This window comes from Phocoena sinus, chromosome 17 (genome assembly GCF_008692025.1).
Source record: "Phocoena sinus isolate mPhoSin1 chromosome 17, mPhoSin1.pri, whole genome shotgun sequence".
Lineage (NCBI taxonomy): Eukaryota > Metazoa > Chordata > Mammalia > Artiodactyla > Phocoenidae > Phocoena > Phocoena sinus.
Genome location: NC_045779.1, coordinates 43,104,392 through 43,117,875, shown reverse-complemented (window position 1 = coordinate 43,117,875; position 13,484 = coordinate 43,104,392). Strand labels below are relative to the sequence as shown.

General features: G+C 33.0%; 1 protein-coding gene across 15 annotated transcripts in view; it reads right to left on the bottom strand.

The window, feature by feature from the left end:
- Window positions 1–13,484, bottom strand: part of VPS13B (vacuolar protein sorting 13 homolog B) — an 831,417-nt gene that overhangs the window by 449,760 nt on the left and 368,173 nt on the right. For all 15 annotated transcript variants that reach the window (XR_004346563.1, XR_004346562.1, XM_032610621.1 and 12 more), the window contains one exon: window positions 6,895–7,022. Coding sequence is in view for 13 of the 15 variants with exons in the window: in XM_032610621.1 (XP_032466512.1) it covers window positions 6,895–7,022 (128 nt within the window). In the remaining 2 variants the exon portion in view is untranslated. The remainder of the gene's footprint in view (window positions 1–6,894; window positions 7,023–13,484) is intronic.

Below are 13,484 nucleotides of genomic sequence, written 5' to 3'. Positions count from 1 at the left end.
ACATAGTACAGTGCCTAGCATATACTAGGTATTAAATAATTGTTAAATAAGTGAACACAATTATTTTTATTAGCACCAGATATTGATGTTAATTAAAATAATTGCTTAATGCATGTTGTTCATCATTTCATTTCACAGAGACATCTAGTAATTAATAAAATTGACTTGTCAGCCAGATTGGTTCATTTCCAGCTGTGGAAACTTTGACAAGTTATTTAGTCTTTCCATGACTTCAGAATCTTCATCTGTAAAGGGGGGAACTCAGCTTTGATATAAAGATATAACATATTAACTGCCACCTAAACTTTCACTAAATAAACAAAGTCAATGAACATACACTAAATATCTACTATACACTACACTACTATACACTAGATCCATATATTAGTTCTCATGGATTTATAAAAGATGTTCACAAGACTTTTATTTTAAAATGCTGTTGCTTATGGTTTAGCTATCTATGCATACAGAGGCCAACAAAATAAGTAGTATTATATTTGCACTATGAAACATAAATAAGCTACAGCCCAAATTGTTTTCTTATTCTATAAATTCTCAATACATTATGAAAATATTTGGGATATCTTCCCATTTCGTAGAAATCTAAATATACACAATTTAGGGCATTAGTTAAAAACCTCAAAAGTGCACCTTGTCTTCTTTTCCACAGTGAGTGTTACAAATCTCCACACTTTTCCCATAGATACTTGTCAAGGGAAGACATGAAAAAAATCCTAGATTTGTATTCCAGACTTCCTCTTCCTAACAAACTACCATGCAACTGCTGTCACTTTCTCAATGCCTATAAATAAAAATATAGCCCTGTGTGCAAATTTTAAGTATTAAATGTAAATAATTACTTTCATAATTAATGTGATTGACAACTGATATGTCTAGCCTAAAACGTCTTATCTCATCCTGGAGATAAGCCAGGAAGTTCCCTGGACTTGAGAACATTAAGTGTATCGTGCAATATGATTACTGCATCACTGGTCATACGCTATATATAACTCTCTGGGAGAAAAAATTCAATTGTTGTAGCTTAACTGGCTTATGGTGCTTGAGAAACTTTGACACTCTCACCAAAATCTCACAGAACGTGGAAAGTCATTTCCTAAAAGGAATAAAAGATTATTAGCAAAAAAAAGGAGATCAGGATGCTTTGTATTGAAAATAAAGTGTCCATTTTATACTATACTGTCCACAGTCAGAAGACTTCAGAAACTACAAAAAACACCCAGGAAATGCCATAGGACAGCAACATGATCTTCAATGTAAAAGACAAAAAGACCTGAGTTTGGCAAAAACCAGGGTAATGTTCTCCTTCATTAGTGAATTCTAGGCCAGAGTACTTCTATTTTGTCAACCACTTGCCACTGCCAATTATGTGGTTCTGGAATAAAAAATGTAATAGATAGGAACTTTGCTGATGAGCAGATGGAGAAAAATTGCAAAAAAAATGAGCTTATGCTAATCTACGGTGAAAAGGCCCCCCCAAACCAAATTCATATTAAAAAATTGTTCAACACTACATTTAGCACTATAAAACAATCCAATTACAGTTAAGTATGCAAGTTCTTTTTCCCATTGAAAAACAAATAGGTTATCACAAATATTGTTGATGTCTTAATGCAATGTACGTCTTTCTAAAATAAGTAAAAAGTTCATAGGCTTAGCAAATATCAACTTTGGCTCCAAAATCAACTTTCCAGAAACTCTGATTCCAAACACATTTACTTGCTCAAACTTCCATTAAAAGAATAATCCTTCGATGGCTTTAAGTTATGATGTTTTGTTTAATCTGATGACAACTTCAGGGTTTTCTTTTTTATATTTTGGCTCATAAAATGCCTTGGACAATGGACACAACTTTTTAAAAAAACTCAGTTTTAGGGCCCAGATTTTGATCATTGAATCAGAATCTAGTTTTATTTTTGAACTTTTTCAGAATATATTAACATTTGGAAATGTCTAAATATATAGTATGTATAATACAGCCCTGGGACTAGGAGTGAGGCAAGCAAGGTGCCTTGATCATTTTCAAAATAATCTATACAAATATACATCATTTAGTACTCCCATAATTAAATGTTAATTTATACACAATAAGCTTAGTCAACTGAGGAACATCAGACTAAACTGTACACTTAAAAAAATGGTTAAGGTAAATGTTACATGTGTATTTAGCCAAAATAAAAAAAAAGAGGAACATCAGTATCTTTACTTATAACTAATCCATAATGACATATAAGATTAAGTTCATTGTTTGTGATAAAGCTAATGAAGGCACTGCATCATTACAAAACAAGCAAAAGAACCAGAAGAATTACATAAGAACGTTAGAATTGGAAATACCTTAAACATTACTTAATCTAGCCATTTCATATTACAGATAAGCAAAGTTAAGCCCAGAGCTAACATCCAGAATCTGATAGTGCTGAACAATGGCTCCTTGAAATTCTATACATCCTTGGCTTCCTTGAACTTTCTGACCTTTCCTTCTACATTTCTGATCATTCCTTTAGGGTTTCCTTCAAAGATACTTTCTCTTATACTGACTACTTTAGAAATGGTATCTGCTTGGCCCACTGCTCTTTCAACTTAACATACTTTTTTGAATTCTCCTAGTTTTAACCATCTGTAGATGATTTCCAAAATTATATTTCTTCCTTAAACTCCAGATATGAATATTCAGTCTAAGAGATACCTGGATATCTCACAGGCATTTCAAGTACATGTGTACATTCAAACTCCCAATTTGCTGCTAACCTTGAAAAGCTGCTTCTCACTATCATGTAATGGCATCACTATCTACCCAGATCAGAACCTGGAATGCCAGTTAGACTCCCTCCTTTCTCTTATTCTCCAAATCCATAAGTCACTAGGTTCTGGTGACTTTACCTTAAGTCTCTCAGGGTTTGCTGTCTAACTTTCCCTATCATCTAGTGTTTTGAAACGACTGTTTAATATACTTTATCCATTTTTTGGTTGTTTCAGGCAGCAAGATAAATCTGGGCCCTGCTACTTCATCCTGGGCAGAGGAGGATGTTCTCCAGAATATCTTATGTTGTGGAATATTCATGTGTTTACTTATTGGCTTACAAATATCATAACGATCTCAAATCGCTTGGAATCTTAAATTGGAAGATTTTCCTAGAGCCGTCAAAATATCAGGTAACCTAATACTAGCTTTCTTAGTCCCTGTTACAACGACTTCTCAAAACGATATCAAAAAAGGGTAATTACACTAAATTAATCCATTTTTTTAATGGAATGGGTAAAGGGAATAAGGTTATTTTTGATAGTTACTTATATCATCATGAAATAATATTTAGAACCAAAGTAAATTTCAAACAGCTATATATTCTTTATAGCTATTATATTCTGGAGAATGCTATAAAGTCATCTAATTCTATAAATCAATAAATACTAATCTGAGATAGTATCCAAATTCACCATGAACCTGGCAGAGCATGCCCTAGGTACCCTTTCAGTAAATGACATTTACCTTGACATCTCCATTTTTCTTTTGGATCATAAGAGTTTTCTAAGGGATCTCTCTAAGAGACACTCCCCACAAAATGCTTCATAGAATGGTTATTTGCCTTTTTCCTGCTAGACCAACAGACTGTTATATTTCTTTTGTCTCCTCAACATCTAGCATGATCTATAACAAATATTAAGTGCTGAATGTGAGAATGAGTGAAAGAATAATAAATGGAAGGAAAGAGCATTCTATAATGTATTACTAGGCAACTAGCTGTTTTAAAAAATAAACAAGTTTATACTAGGGTACTAAAAGGTCAACATGCTTATGATCATTAAGTAAATACTTATATTCCAACAGAAATTTTTGGGAAATACAATGTTTAACAGAAAGGATATAAGAAATTTCATAAAGTGAAGTAGGACATATTAAAGAGCAATAGGGCCTTGGAGCCAATCCTCAAATTATATTCCACCTCTTTATCGACTCCAGAGCTACATTTCTGAGGAAAGTATAAGATAATTAATATTAAAAAGACACATAAAGTCCAAGAAGTCTGTTACAGTCCCACTACAGTGGAACTCCTATTTCTATATATATATATATATATATATATATATATATATATATATATATATTACATATACATATTTCATACATATGAAGCGAATACTATATAAGGTTATTTTGGTATCAAAGCACTTTCACTAGAATAGAGGAGGAAAACTGAGCAAGAAAAGAAAGGAGCTGTGTTGCCAGGAAAAGAAAGCTGTACTTGAGAGTCAAAAGAAAGCAAATTTTTGTAGTAGGAGAGACGTCTAAATTTAAGAGATATGTCCATGAAAATCTATTATACACTAAATAAGTCTCAGAAAAGACACAAAGAAAACATACCTTTCCTACCACAGTTTTTGGTCCCAGTTTAATGAAATCAAAATACAACTAACTTCTGAATACAACTGGCTTAAAGTACAGTGCTAACGAAAAACATGATATGTAAGGTAAAGTGCTAGAAAGAGATCTAATAATATTTGGATTATTCCTTTCTTCCATGAAATATTATGTGTCAAACTATAATCTAGAATCTCAGATTGAACTACAATCAGATAAGTTCACTGTTATTTATTTATATAATAATTATAGTAGAAATATGTGCTCAAAGTAGTTACTCGTCTTCTTAACTTACTAATCACTTTAGCATTTACATTTATTGACTACTAAATACACCATAGATTACTCCCTCTAGAAGATCACAAAATAATACATAACAAGATGATGGGTATTACTCATCAGGGAAAAAAAATTTATTTTATTGGTGATTTAAATAGTAGAAACAGAATGTGTTAAAACAGTGAAATTAGAGGACCACATAAAGGTCAGTAAGGCATTATGTAGAAACACAGGAAATAAGAAAGACTTCTTAAGTTTACTATTTTATGACCACAGACTAGAGTAAACTAAGAATGCAGATTGAGGTTGACCAAATTGAGATAAAGAATAAAACTGAGATACAGTTGCCCATGTACCACCCTCATTCCCATCAGTAATATATGTCCCTTGAGATTAAAGATCTTATCATAAGAGAAACTACATATAATTAAGTGAATAAATATAAATAGTTACCAGGAGCAAAACCACACATGGTCTAGTTAGCTCTATCATGTGGCATGGGTAAATGCTTGTACTAGGACTGAGTGATATACAATGAAAGAGATCATAAGGAGATAGTCTTTATTATAGATTAAAGAAAGTAACATTGAATATAAATGTTCATCAATATCTTAAGAGCACTGTCTGTTTTCTGCTTCTACAATCAATCTCAAACAATGTAAAGGCACTAAATGTTTCCTGCATTCATGTTGTCTCACCTTCCTATCTCATGCCACCAATGCATCAAAGGAACCTCTAGAGGAGGAACACAGGTAAGTCAACATGAGGAGTTATTAGGATAATATTAATAGCAAAGGCCTCATGCTGGCAGAGATTAGTAAGATATAGCTGATGTCTGTGAAAAAGTCATGTTTCCTGCAAGTTAATAGTTAAAACAACAACAAAAGAATGACAAAAACACTTTCTCTCTCCCCTCTCTTCTCTTAATCTTATAAAAGCAGCATGCTAAGAGAGGCTGTAAAAGATTGCCAAAACCCAGGTTACTGGCTCTTGTATTAAATAGTATTTCAAATACAGATGACCCTTGAACAAAACAAGGATTAGGGTCACTGAACCCTCGCAGCAGAAAATCCAGATATAACTTTACAGTCCACCCTTTGTATTCACTATTCTGAATCCACGGGTTCAACCAACCACAGACCATGCAGTACTGAAGTGTTGAAAAAAATCCACATATAAGTGGACCTGCACCGTTCAAACCCATGCTGTTCAAGGATCAACTGTAATCATATTTACATGATGATATTAGGGAACTGGAGATGTTTTTAGATATATTTCTAAAAAGTGATTTAATAAGGTTTTGTTGTAGTACTCAGACTATATTATAGCTATGCATAGGTGTCTCTATCACTTTTCTATACTGCATAGCAAATTACCACAAATGTAGCAGCTAAAAACAGCACATATTTATTATCTTGCAGTTCAGGTGGGTGAAGCATCCTGGTTTAATTTTATAGATCATCTACCTTGTTCTTTCTTGTTCGTAAGGTGGAAGCAACATTCTTTTGCAATTTTCTACAACTTAAACAGAAATGGAAGGCCCCAGTACTTAGATATTACTGTCTGGTACACATAAAATTCTACAAAGATGCCTCTGTTATCAGTCTTTCATATCTTATTTCAAAGAGGAAAAAAATCTATACAAAAACTGAGCAACTGCTGAGTTACCCTTACCTAATTCCTATGAAATGAGATAAGCATTTAATTGTGTATTTTCATCAGTTAAAACATGATCTAGAAGAAGTGTAATTCAATAAGATTAAATTATGTGTACTTAAAAGTGAAAATAAGTGAGAAGAAAATTTAATAACAATAAAATAGATAGTTACAATTATCATTTTCATATTTGGTTTATAATTAGGTAGGAATAATAGATAACCATTTTATTTTAATTCCAACTAAGTTTTTTATTTCAGTACTGAAATAAGAATGTTATTGGTATATTGACCATTTAAAATATTTCAAATAATGCTTAAAAGAAACAAAAAGTAAAACGAATTATTTAATTAAAATAACGTCAAAATTTGTGTAATTTTATAACTTTATCAGGAAGAGCATATGTTTCATATCATTTTATTAATAATACGCAAAGTGCACCAATAGTTTTTATTTAAATTATGAAATGAGATGGTATACATGAGTGTCACCAGTGAGAAAATTTTACCAATATTAAAGGTTCTGAAAATTAAAAAGAATCATAAAAATTAAAACCATGATATTTCTAACTTTCATTTTACCTGCAGTGTGAGACCCTTTACTGCATTCCATACTACTCCAATAAACTCCTTCATTCTTTCTTCAGGACTTCTACAGCCTTCAGCTATATTCAGCATGGCTTTCACAGGAACTGACAATGGTCTGGATTCTAAGAATAAGAATAGCTAGAGTTATTTAACATAAATGTACCTTATAGTTTCACATAAATATACAGAAAATACTTCCAATATTATTTCTTTGTTTAAAATTAAAACTTCTATATGAGATTATAAAATATCATATTAGATCATTTTATCTTAAAGAATTACTGATTTTTACAATTATTCAAAACCAAGCAAACCTAATCTGTTAAAACTCAAGAGAGTGTTGATGACTTGTCAGGGATTGATGATTGGGAGGTAGGTTTGTGGAGCAATGGTAATGTTCTATTTTTTTAATACATGGATGTGTTTATTATTGTGAAAATTTATTAAATGGTAACCTAACAATCTGTTCATTTCTCAGCATGAAGTTAATACATCAATAAAAATCTTACTTGATGAGAAAGAAAATTCAACCACAAAGCACTTGCTTCGTCCAAAATTGATACAAAATGTATCTTCCCGTTTGTGAATTGTCTTGATAACAAAAGCTTACTCATAGTATCTCTCAATTTTTTTTCTTTTTTTCTTTATTTTTTGATGGTAAGCAAAAGAAGCATTGAACACATAAAAGGCAGATATATGCTAAGAAAAATTTTGTTCATCTAAAATAAAGAACTTAGAGAACTTTGTCAATTTTTATAATGTAAATTTCAGAAATTAAATATTTATAACAATATATTATATCTGGACAGATCCATATGTATTTATATATTTTAAGTTAATGCAAACATATAATTTACAGGTGCTATTTTAAATACCATAAAATAAATAAATCAGATCTTGCTTTTCAAGACTTTTACTAAGTTAGGTTTGATGATCATAGGACAGTCTCCAAAGTAACTGCTACCATATCACCACTATGAGAATGACAATTGCTGTATCTAGGCATACTTTCCCTCTCCTCTCAATTTGGGTCACATATCTGCAGATTTACGATATCTTAACGGCATGGAGCATAAACCTTTTATTCTCATAATCCCACAGTCTACCCCATTATACATATTAGAAATTCAAAAATTGTTTGTTTAAAAGAAACAAAAACAGTTTGAGAGAGACCCATGGAGCTGGAAGCAGAGCATTCTAGGCAGATGGAACAACAATGTGAAGGCCCAGGATGGGAGTGTACTTAGGAGTTTCAAGCAACAGTATAAAAGCAAGGAAGGCTAGAACAGAGTAAGAGAGAAGTGGGAGACAAGGTCAGAGCTATCAACAGAGACCAAATCATACAGGGCTTACATAGGCCATGGTAAGGAGGCTGGGTTTTACTTCGAGGGAGCCAGGATATGAAACTGGATTCTAAAAATTAATGGACATTAATTTTTTAATGTCCATTAAAATGGATTCATGAAATTAATGGACATTATTTTGAGAGAACTTCTCTAGCTACTGTGCAGAAAACTGTCTACATAGATCAAGTATCAAAACAGGAAGACAAGTTGTGAGAGATGGTAGTAGCAATGGAGGTAGGAAGAAACAGTGTTCCTGTATCCATTTCCAAGATACAGCCAACACAATTTACTGATGGACTAGAAGTTCAGTAAGAGAGAAAAGCAAAACAAGGATGCCTCCAAGGTTTTACATCTGATCAAATGGAAGAATGGAGCTGTACGGGGAGGAGAATCAAGAGGAAAAGAAATTTAGTTTTAGAACCGTCAGGTTGAGATTTTCATTACATGTTCAGATGAAGATATCCAAGTAGCATATGGATAAACAACAACAAAAAATGGAAAAGAATATGAACAGATAATTCATAGAAAAATATAATTTGGCCAATAAACTTATTAAGAGATGCTCAACTTTGCTAACAATGAAATAAAAATTAAGGCAACAATCAGATATCCTTTTCAACTGTCATTTGGCAAACATTTTAAAGAGTTAATTCGTATTTTTAAAAATCCAACATTATCTAAGCTCCTTGTTAGAATGTTTCGTATACAGGGAATATAAATAAGTATAGTCCATAGAGTGGAATTACAAGACAGGACATTTTGTATTTATCAAAATTTAAACATGCAAGTTTTTTCTAAAAAATAATCTCATTTCTAAGACCCTATGCTACAGAAATACTAAAACATATGAGACATGTATACCAACAATTTATAAAAATGTTTAGTATCAGCAGTATTATTTGAAATAGCAAAACAGAGGGAGGGAGGGAGGGGTAAGGGGAGAAAGAAAGTGCTAAGCAACTTATCTGTCCATCAAAAAAGAAATGGTTAAATTAACTTTGGAATACCTGTCATAAGGATGGTAATTCAATCATTTAAAAATGAGGAACAGTTAAACATATGACAGAAATCATATTTTTGATATCTTATGAAGTGAAAAATATATATATATGTGTAGTATAATCCAAATATATTTTTAAAACAGTATGTGAGTTTGAGCATGTATTTGTCTATCTCATACACAGAAAGAGTCATAGAAGGGTAAAATACAAACCCTTGACAGAGGTTACCTCTGAGGACAGTAAAATGGAATTGATGAGGGGTAAGGGGGAGGAAGTGTTTAATTTTTACTGTATATTTCAGAATTAATGTTTTACAACAATGAATTACCTATTATAATTTTTAAAATAAAACACACCTTAATTTACTTTCCATTTACTTGGACTTCATTGTTATTCTTTTATATTTTAGCAGTTATGAGAAGAAAATGGCTACATAAACTCATTACAGAACTCTGCCAATTTAAATAACTAACTTAAATGTAGACCAACCACATAAAAGCCTTCAGACAACTGTTTAGAGAAGCTTTATTCATAATCACCAAAACTTGGAAGCAACCAAGATGTCCTTCAGTAGGTGAACTGCTAGAAAAAGTGCGGTACACCTAGAAAATGGAGTATTACACATCACTTAATAGAAATGAGCCATAAAAACACATGGAGGAAAGTTAAATGCATATTACTAAGTGAAAGAAGCCCATCTGAAAAGGCTGCATACTGTATGATTCCAAATATATGACATTCTGGAAAAGGCAGAACTATGGAGACAATAGTTAGGAAGGAGAGAGGAGAAACAGGCAGAGCACAGAGAATTTTTAGGGCAGTGAAACGACTCTGTATGTCACTATAACGGAGGGTACATGTTATTATACATTTGTCCAAACTGAAGGAACGTATAACACCATGAGTGAACCCTAATGAAAACTATGGACTTTGGGTGATAATGATGTATCAATATAAATTCATCAATTATAACAATGTACCACCTTGGTGAGGGATTTTGATAATGAGGGTGACTATGCATGTGTAGGGGCAGGGGATATGTGAGAAATCTCTGAATCTTCCCCTCAATTTAAATGTGAGTCTAAAACTGCTCTAGAAAATAAATTCTATAAATATATATTTTTTTAATGCAGACAAATTTTTTTGTTTTTTCTTGGTTGCGTCGGGTCTTCATTGCAGCACGCAGGGTCTTCGTTGAGGCATGAGGGCTTCTCTCTAGTTGTGTTATCAGGGTTTTCTCTCTCTAGTTGTGGCGCGTGGGGTCCAGAGAGTGTGAGCTCTGTAGTTTTTGGCACGTGGGATCTTCGCTGAGGCACACGATCTCAGTAGCTACAGGGTGCGGGCTTAGTTGCCCGCAGCATGTGGGATCTTAGTTCTCTGACCAGGGATCGAACCCACATCCCCTACATTGGAAGGTGGATTCTTTACCACTGGACCACCAGGGGAGTCCCAAGACCAAATTTTAAAACTCTTTGAAACCATGGATACCAAAGGTTTCCACAAAAGTTGCTTATGGTCAAATTTTAAAATCTACTGATACAGAATATTAGTGTTGTATAAATAATGTTATCACAGTCTGAAAATAAATCCATCTAATAAATGATAATATTATCAAGCAGATGGGACACCATTACCTGATTGCTAAGTAATATTTCAAGTCACTATTAACCAAAAAAGCCACACGTTTATTGTAAATGCTGAATTTGCTGATAGAATGATTTAAGAAGTTAAAGGAGGTGCTGAAATCTGTATGTGGCTTAAAAGTGCTTTCCAAAAAGCTATGAAAAACACAATCAGTTTAAAATTCTCATTAAATAGCATGATCTGGCTATTAGAAGTGTAAAAGCACACTATTTTGGATATACTAATTTTCTTTTTTTTAAATATCTTTATTGGAGTATAACTGCTTTACAATGGTGTGTTAGTTTCTGCTTTATAACAAAGTGAATCAGCTATACATATATATATATATATATATATATATATATATATCTCCCCATATCTCCTCTCTTGCGTCTCCCTCCCACCGTCCCTATCCCACCCCTCTAGGTGGTCACAAAGCACCGAGCTGATCTCCCTGTGCTATGCGGCTGCTTCCCCCTAGCTATCTACCTTACATTTGGTAATGTATATATGTCCATGCCACTCTCTCACTTCGTCTCAGCTTACCCTTCTCCCTCCCCATGTCCTCAAGCCCATTCTCTGAGTCTGCATCTTTATTCCTGTCCTGCCCCTAGGTTCGTCAGAACCATTTTTTTTTTCTTACATTCCTGGATATACTAATTTTCAATCCATCATATTATCTAAAAGACAATGGGAAGCCAAGCTTTGTTTTTAAAAAAGAGAAACATTTCTTTTCTGTAATCATGTATATTTTACAGGTAGCACATGTATACTCTATAAAACTGCCAATCTTGAGCCATACTTTATTTAACCGAAACTTCTGTAACATCTACTACATGCCAGGGACTGCTATAAGCGCTTTACAAATATTCACCAATTTAAACCTCATAACAACTCCATGAGGAAGACACTATTATTTACTCTTATTATTACCATTTTCAGATAAGGAAACTGATCACAGAGAGGTTAAGTAACCTATCCTAAGTCACCCAGCTGATAAGCGGCAAAGCTGGGTGAATAAGAAACTAGGCAGTCTAACTCCAAAGTCCAGGCTTTTTAACTACTATGCTATGATGCCTCTCCTGTTTTTTCATACCTTGTGCAGTGGCTTCCATTTCTACCAAATACATGATAAATGTATATTTCTACTAAGGATCTTGGTACTGCAAATAGTTCAGAAAATATATTTGTTCATTCTCACTGGAGCTATATAAACCCTACATTTAAGGTTGTAGTCTGATATCCATTACACTTCTTGTTTTCAACAATAAATAAGGTAATCTTGAGACCCAGACTTTACTGGTTAAAATAATCACCTCTTAGGCATGTATCATTCAACTTGGTACAATATTATTCCTTCATTTTTATGCCATGCAGAAAGTACCACACTTAAAGTCAACTTATGGTTTCAGCTGTGCCAGTTGCCATACGGCTTTGGGAAAGCAATTTAATCTAAGTGTCAGAAGTTAATAATAATTATACCCAATGTCAAGAATACTGTTCACGTTAAATGTTGTAATGTATATTAAAAAGTTCATTAAAGTACTTCAAATACAGAGAATAATGATTAAACATTAATTGATTATAAGATATAGAAAAGAACTTGAAGCTTACCAGATCTGAAACAAAATGACTCCTCTTCTATCACAATCAACCTGTTGTTTTAGTTCTACCTTAAATGCCATTTCCTGAGAAATGGTCACTGAATTCCCCAAATTAGATTTGGCCCTTCCTCTATAATCTCATAATTTCCCAAAGTACTTAGCACAGAGCTAAGAACACTGAAAGAACTCAAAGTTATACTTACTGATTATCTGACTAAAGATAAAAATTTACCTCAATATCTCAGGTTGTGCCTGGACTATTATCATAGTTAAGCATTTTTAAATATACGTAAATTTCTGATGTAGCAGGAATACCCTGAAAGACTATGTGTGCCAATTTGAAGTGTACCACAAGCTGCTACCTTCTCCCAAATATTCAATAAATATCCCTGGGAAATCTGGGAACAGATTTGAAAAGTTACAGGACATCAATTTAAATCAATTAAAGGACAGAAGGTAAATAATGTTAAGGAACGTGATTATTAAGCCCCTAAATAAAAATAACAAAAGAAGAATAATTTATTCATTCATGCAACAATTATTTACTGTTTGCCCAATGCCAGAAAGAGCTGTTAGATTCTGGGAATACAAAAGTATATGAGTCAAATACAGCCCTTGACATACACTCTGGATGAAGAGACAGAAAAAAAAGGGAAAACTATGATAAACATTATGAGAACAGAAAAGAGGTGCTATGGTAGGGTATCTTTGAGGAGTGGCACAGACCTATTTTAGAAAGATTGAAAAGGAAAGCTTCCTTTACTGAGAGGATAACATTTAAATAAAAACTCAGAGTATGAAAAGTACATAGTTATGAAAACAGCAATGGAAACAGAAACAGAATATGCAAAAGATCCCAGGCAAGAAAAAGCATGCAGTGTTTGAAGGAATGAAGGAGGATCAATGTAACAAAAATGACAAAAGATGGAATGGAAGAACCCAACAGAGACTAGGTCAGGTCAAACTATGTAAGCCTTGGTAAGGAGTTTGGATTTTATCTTAAGTACAAT